The sequence below is a fragment of the Rutidosis leptorrhynchoides genome, chromosome 5 (genome assembly GCF_046630445.1).
Source record: "Rutidosis leptorrhynchoides isolate AG116_Rl617_1_P2 chromosome 5, CSIRO_AGI_Rlap_v1, whole genome shotgun sequence".
Classification (NCBI taxonomy): Eukaryota; Viridiplantae; Streptophyta; class Magnoliopsida; order Asterales; family Asteraceae; genus Rutidosis; species Rutidosis leptorrhynchoides.
In genome coordinates, this window is record NC_092337.1 from 83,159,498 (window position 1) to 83,167,293 (window position 7,796).

Genomic DNA, 7,796 nt, shown 5'->3' on the forward strand with positions numbered 1-7,796 from the left:
ACTAATTTTACAAATTAATAAAACTAATTAATACTAAATAAAACAAATTAAATAAAAAGTAAAAATAAAAATAAAACTAATAATAATAATAATACATAATTAGGTTTAAATAATAATAATAATAAATTAAATCCCGTAATTAATGCAGGATTAGGGTTTCTGTCGCGTGTCAGAGAAGCTCCGCGAGTTGCGGCAATTAAAGAAGAAAACCCCGCGAGTCGCGGGGTTCAGAAATTCAGTTGACAGCTTTCAATTTTTACGCGTTTTTCTTTATTTTATTTTTTTTATTTATTTTCTGTTTTCTGTTTTTTAATAAATAAAAGATTTTAAAATAAAACTTATATTTTTATAAACTAAAATAAAAATAAAGAAACTTATAAAACTTAAATATTTAACAAAATCTTAAAAATACATATATTTTTGTTTTTCTTTTTATATTTTTCGAATATTTAAAACGTATTTTTACAAAACGAATTTTAATAAAAGTAAACTAAATTTTTTTTTTTTTTTATATTAGCGTTGCGCTTCCGGCTTTTAAGATGATTCCCCGGCAGCGGCGCCAAAAATTACTTGATGTCGTACGAGGTGTATATAAAATAGTTTATATTTTACTAGGAAAAACTATTAAATACGATACAATTTTACACAAGATATTTATTTATTTATAGAATGGATATACTTAAACCTTGCTACAACACTTATAGGCAGTGTACCTAATCGTACAGTAGTGTAGTTTTTAGTAAGTCCGGTTCGTTCCACAGGGAAATCTTTAAACAAAGCTCAACGCTATATTAGTTTACTTTTATAAAAATACAAATATATATATAAGTAATATTATTATTATAAAGGGGGGTTTTTACCGTTTAATGACCGGTTTGTCGATTTTAAGACTTTAGTCGCAGTTAAAACCTAATGTAAAATATAAAATAAATACAAGACTTTAAATTAAAGCGTAAAGTAAATAACGATAATGAAATTGCGAATAATAAAAATGCGATAAAATAAAATTTGCGATAATTAAAAAGTACGATAATTAGAAGTGCAATTAAATATAAAATAAAGGAAATTAAATATGAAATAAAAGAATTATGCTTATTTAAACTTCCGTAATCATGATGTTTGACGTGTTGATTTTAGTTTTATGCCCATGGGTTAATTGTCCTTTGTCCTGGATTATTTAATATGTCCGTCTGGTTTTTGTCCATAACAGTCCATCAGTCATAAATATAAAGTGCGAGTGTCCTCTTCAAATTATTCTTATACCCGAAGTTAAATATTTCAACTAATTGGGGATTCGAATTGTAACAAGGTTTTAATACTTTGTTTAATGAATACACCAGGTTATCGACTGCGTGTAAACCAAGGTTTTACCACTTTGTTAACAATTACACCAATTACCCTTGAATGTAATTTCACCCCTGTTTTAATTATTCTAGTGGCTATTAATCCATTCCCGTGTCCGGTTAAATGAACGATTATTCGTACATATAAATACCCCGCCCATCGTGTCCGATCGAGTGTATATGGTAATTTATAGGGACGCCCAATTGTAAATCTTTATATTAACATTAACAAACTTTCATTTAGTTAAACAAATATAAAGCCCATTAATAGCCCATAGTCTAATTTCCACAAGTGTCGTTCTTTTGTCCAAACCCCAATTATGGTACAAAGCCCAATTACCCAATTTTAGTAATTAGCCCAACATCATGATTACTTCGTTTTAAATAAGCATAATAATAACTTAGCTACGAGACATTAATATAAAAAGGTTGAACATAACTTACAATGATTAAAAATAGCGTAGCGTTACACGGACAGAATTTCGACTTACACCCTTACAACATTCGCTAACATACCCTTATTATTAGAATTATAATTAAAATTAAAATTAAAATATAAATTATATATATATATATATATCGTATAGATAGAGAAGAGAGAAAATAGAATATGAAATTTGATCAGAATTCGGTTTGCTTTATAGCCAGAGTTGAATTTTGGGGCTCCGCGACTCGCGGCAAAATCCCCTTCAAACTCCGCGAGTCGCGGAGATAGTATTTACAGCTCAGTCCTTGGAGTTTTCTCTGCCGACGGTTTTATATATATAAATATAATATATATATAATTAATATAATTAATTATATATTATATTATATTTATATACATAGTTAACTTGTAATTTTTAGTCCGTTGCGTCGAGCGTTAAGAGTTGACTCTGGTCCCGGTTCCGGATTTTCGAACGTCCTTGCGTACAATTTTATATTTTGTACTTTGCGTTTTGAATCTTGTACTCTTGTAATTTCGAGACGTTTCTTATCAATAATTGGAACCTTTTTGATTGTCTTTTGTACTTTTGAGCTTTTTGGTCGTTTGCGTCTTCAATTCGTCGAATCTGTCTTTTGTCTTCACCTTTTATTATTTAAACGAATATCACTTGTAAATAGAACAATTGCAACTAAAAGCTTGTCTTTGTTGAGGAATAATGCTATGAAATATATGTTCGTTTTTAGCATTATCAGTAACTCAAAATGTAAGTGTTTTGTAAAAATGATCATCTAGGTGTTGTTTTTACAACGAAAATGATCACTTTCATAAGATTCACCAAAGTTTGACCTATAACCTGTGATTTTGAATGCAAGCTAAGGTATTTACAGTTCATATTCATAAATAATGACTCAATCCAAGGAAGTGGCAAGTTGAACCAACAAAAACGGAGTTATATTGAAGAAACTACGGCTAAAACAAAATTGGGTATCCGAAGCTAGTTTAGCTACGAAATTAATTGGAGTAAAACTAAACTAATCATATCTTTGCTAATTAATATGATATTTTATATATATTTACTTATGATTTGATTTTATATATTTCAGGACCACCCGTAAACAACACGAGAAGATTAATCATAAGACCTCATGATTGTACGCAACACGTCATTTGACAACACGGTACTTTATGTACGCAACACGTCATTTGACAATATGGTACCATGGGTCGAGATTAATTCTGATCAATACGAATACGATGGGGACTTTATTTATTTTATTGAGCAACTAATTGTGGATCACTAACATCAGACAGCTAATTACGGACTAATAGATATTAAAAGTATTATAAGTATATATGTAACGATTATTTGAAAAGAAAATATGTTAATATATTATATATATGGTTAGGTTCGTGATATCTATCGGAGACCAAGTCGTATTAAATATCTTCAAGGCAAAAGTGAGTATATAGTCCCACTTTTAAACTCTAAATATTTCGGGATGAGAATACATGCATTTTATAATTTACGTTATGGACACAAGTGATTAAAAATATATATTCTACGTTGAGTTGTACCACTGGTATACTTCCCTGTAACTTGGTAACTACTATTTACATGAGGTATTGTAAACGCGAATCCTGTTGATAGATCTATCAGGCCTGACAACCCCAACCGGACTGGACGACCAGTATTCAACGGTTGCACAGTACTTCATTTCAGTGACTATACTTGGTACGGTGTAGTGAGATTTCATAATAAAGGGAATATGCGACGTTGATTAAATGTTAAGTATGGTTATCAAGTGCTCAACCACTTAGAATATTTTTATTAAAACGTTTATGTATATGAAATCTCGTGGTCTATATTTATAACGCTGCTAGCATTAAACCTATATCTCACCAACTTTATGTTGACGTTTTAAGCATGTTTATTCTCAGGTGATAATTAAAAGCTTCCGCTGCATTATGCCGAATTTAAGCAGGATTTGGAGTATGCATATTTGTGTCAAAAATAAAACTGCATATCGGAAGATTTGTAATGTCAAATATGTTGGAAATCGTATTGTTATTATCAAATGTAAAGTTTGTAAAACTAAGATTATCGCTAAACGATAATCATTATTATGCTGTTTGAACCTTTGATTATAATAAAGGTTATGGTTTGTATTATAAAAACGTATGCAGATTTTGAAAAATGTCACATATAGAGGTCAATACCTTGCAATGACACCAATGAGTACGTGACGTTTATATTTGATATGAACGGGACGCTTCAAAAGCCTTGGCTTGAATCTTTCTAAGTATGAACAACCATGAACTTATTACTTGTATATTTAATTTATTTCTTCATTTTATGTACTTTAAAGTTGTGATGTTGTTAAATTGGTCAAGTATTACTAGTTAATCTTGATCTCATTTTTCTTGAACTAAAAGTTAACTTTATAAGTTCAAGAACATGGAAGTATAACTTTCTAGTTATAACTTCATATACTTATGTTGGATCTAAGTTTCTATAGCTTATGATCTTCTAATTTTGTTGTAAATAAGAGCTTACAAGCTTACATACATTTTACTAGTTGAAAATCTAAGTTTCATAACTTATGGTTTCATTAAAGTGTAGATCCAAGTTTTGTAACTTAGGATCTAACTTAGGAACACTAGATCTAGACTTTCTAGTCTAGGATCTTTAAGATCTAGCTAAGATCTAAGTTCTACAACTTAAGATCTTGATTATTTAGTTTACTTTCAAATTTTTAGCTTAATATTACTAGTAGAACTCATGTATGTGTCGGATCTAAGATCTTGATGTAACTTTGGTTCATCAAACTACATATAACTCTTAAGTGAGTTGTGCTACATATCTTAGACTTACACTAGTGGTATGATGGTTAAAACTTGGTAAAGATGATGCAAACCCATCAACGAGTTGTACACTTGAAGCTATACGCATCAAGGATGAGAACCGTGATGAGCATCAAGCACCAAGAACCCACCGAAACACCTTTCTTACTATTTTTGTAACTGATAAGACTACCTGGGCTACTGTAAAGTTTATTTTCAGATATTTCGGTTCGAGTAGATAATTTTCCGTTTAGACCTTGTCTTAATCCGAGTAACGGTTTAGTATCTATGGCCTCCCGAAAGTCACTACACCCTATTAACGTTGTGCTGAAATTTCTGACCTACTCGTACTTAAAACCATCACCACAGTCAAACGAAGACGAGTTTAGTTCTGGAAATTGGTCAGTACCTAGGGGACTCATATACAGAGCCATGGCCACTGGTCTCACCTCATTTCAGTTTGTATAGAGGTCGTGGCGACTGAACGAAGTCAGCCCTTATTTCAAACCCTAGTCTTGACTTAAAACTGACTTTATGTTTTTTATTTAATGATGAATGATGATGGTACTTAAAACCTAATTTACATACATTTAAACCTTTGGGAACGATTTACTGACTTAGTAACTTTTGACTTAGGTTGAGGACCTTCCGGACCAACCATTTGCTTACTATTCCCGTGTATCGACTTTTACTACTTTCCACTGTGAGTTATAGCATCCCTTTTTACTTTAACTATTTTGGGAACTGAGAATACATGCGCATTTTACGTTTTACATACTAGGCACGAGTACTTAAACTTTATATATGTGTGGGTTATACAATGGCATAAACTTTCCCCTTAGCTCGGTAACATTTAGTCATTGGTCTTTGAACCGGTGAACGCGAATCTTAGATATGGATCCATAGGGTTTGACATCCCCACTCGGGCTAGTAGCGCTAGCATTTAACGGGTGTTTAATACTTCGTAAACATACGCACTCGCCAAGTGTACTTTTAGGGGTGATAAACATTAAGTAAGTTACCAAGTGCCCACGGTTATACATATACTTTTCATACTGTTTTGAAACGCTGTTGAAGCACTGAAATCTCGTAGCCTACCTTACATTACTGTTATACTCAAACTATAGCTCACCAACCTTTGTGTTGACGTTTTAAGCATGTTTTTCTCAGGTGCTTAAGGTTTGCTTGCTTCCGCTGTACTAGTCATGCTTTGTAGACACCCGCTGCGCTTATTAGAGATGTCACTGCATGAAACGTTTATTTTGCATTCAAACAATATTACTTTTGAAACGATGTATTTGTAACGACCCATGGGTCGCGTACTATTATTGCTTGCTATTCATAGAAGCATACTTTTGGTTGTTAAACATTTGACATTGGTTAAGACGTCACCTATATTCATGAATGCAAACTTATTTTGAAACCGCATATAGTATTTGACCTTGTAATGATCCTGTTGTTGATGATTCGTACACGATGGTTTTGTATGGGGCATCACCTGGTCCGCTTAATTGAATTTCCCTTAAGCTCTGCCAGTTTGTAAGTTCCGGTGTTACTGATTCCCACGACCCTGTAGGCTCCTTCCTAATTCGGACCTTCCAGTGTTTTGGGCCCTGCTCGCTTGGTTGTCGCGCCACACAAGGTCTCCCACCTTGTACGTTCTTGCCCTTACGCGCTTATCGTAATACTTGGCAATGCGCTGCTTGTTAGCGGCTTCTCTGATGGCCGCCATCTCTCTGCGCTCTTCTGCGTAGTTCAGGTTAGTGCGCAATCTTTCGTCGTTCTCGCCTTTGCTGTATGACAAGATTCTTTCTGTTGGAACTGTTATCTCCGCTGGGATTACCGCCTCTGAGCCGTACACCAGACTGAATGGTGTCTCTCCTGTGCTGTTCTTGTGCGTCGTTCTGTGCGCCCATAGGACTTTGGGTAACTCATCTACCCATCCGCTGCGCTTCATCCCCAATCTTGCCTTGATGGCGTGCACAATATCTCTGTTGGTGACCTCACATTAACCATTGGCCTGAGGGTACGCAATAGAGGTGAAGCGCTACTTGATATTTAGATCTTGGCACCAGCTACGGAAGGGATTACCTTCAAATTATGTGCCATTATCGCTAACAATCTCGTTAGGCACGCCGAACCTGCACACAATGCTCTCCCAGAAGAAATCTCTAACTTGCTTACTGGTAATGGTGCGCAATGGCTTTGCTTCCACCCACTTGGTAAAGAAGTCGATGGCTACCACCAGGTATTCGGAATTTCCTGCGCCCTTCGGGAAAGGTCCCACTATGTCGATGGCCCATTTACAAAATGGCCACGGTGACACAATAGGTATCATGGGATGTTGAGGCGCTCTACTGACGGGCGCGTGCAACTGAAATTCCTGGCAAACTCTGACGCTTTCAGCTGTGTCTGCGTACATTCAAGGCCAATAATACCCTAGCTGCTTAATACGCTCGGTTAATGTCCTCCAACCGGAGTGTAACCCGCAGGATCCCTTGTGAACCTCATCAATGATCATGGCAGCCTCTTTAGGCCCAACGCAGTGCAGAGATGCACCTAAATAGGACTTTCAATATAAAATTTCCCCTCGCAACTCGTAGTTTGGTGCCTTCACCCTGATCTTCATCGCTTCCTTCTCTCCCTCGGGCAAAGATCCGGTTTGCAGGAATTCTATGATATCTGTCATCCAGGTCGCTTCTTCTTCTTCAATAGATGTGATCGTTGTTTCGGGTTCTGTGGACTTCATGAAGATTTGCTCTACTAATATTTTCTTTTTGAGGTGATTGAAGGTGAGGGCCGCCAATTTTCTGAGCACATCTGCCTGCTTGTTCTGGCTCCTTGGAATTTGGCTGATTCTGAAGTCGACAAACGCGTCGGTGAGAGAATGAACCAGAGCCAGGAATGATAGCATGGATTTGTCGTTGGCATCAAAGGTACCGTTTATCTGATTGGCGACAAGCTGTGAATCCACGTAAGCTTGCAGCTTTTTGATTCCCAGCTCTCGGGCTATGCGCATTCCTGCTAGCAGTGCTTCATACTCCGCCTCATTGTTTGTCACCTTGAAGTTAAATCGTAGCGCATATGTATGCTCTTCTTGATGCGGGCCGATGAGGATTAATCCCACGCCGGCACCTTCAGAGCTTACCGCGCTGTCAGTATAGAGCTCCCACAGTTCGAGTGGT

General features: G+C 35.6%; 1 protein-coding gene across 1 annotated transcript; it reads right to left on the minus strand.

Annotated features, from left to right (window-relative positions):
* Window positions 1–6,163: 6,163 nt before the first annotated feature.
* On the minus strand, window positions 6,164–7,033 carry LOC139848790 (uncharacterized). Its single transcript, XM_071838485.1, has 2 exons — window positions 6,753–7,033; window positions 6,164–6,602 (listed from the first exon to the last, which is right to left on the minus strand). The coding sequence occupies exons 1-2, from the start codon at window positions 7,031–7,033 to the stop codon at window positions 6,164–6,166; spliced, it is 720 nt and encodes a 239-aa protein (XP_071694586.1).
* Window positions 7,034–7,796: the final 763 nt, after the last annotated feature.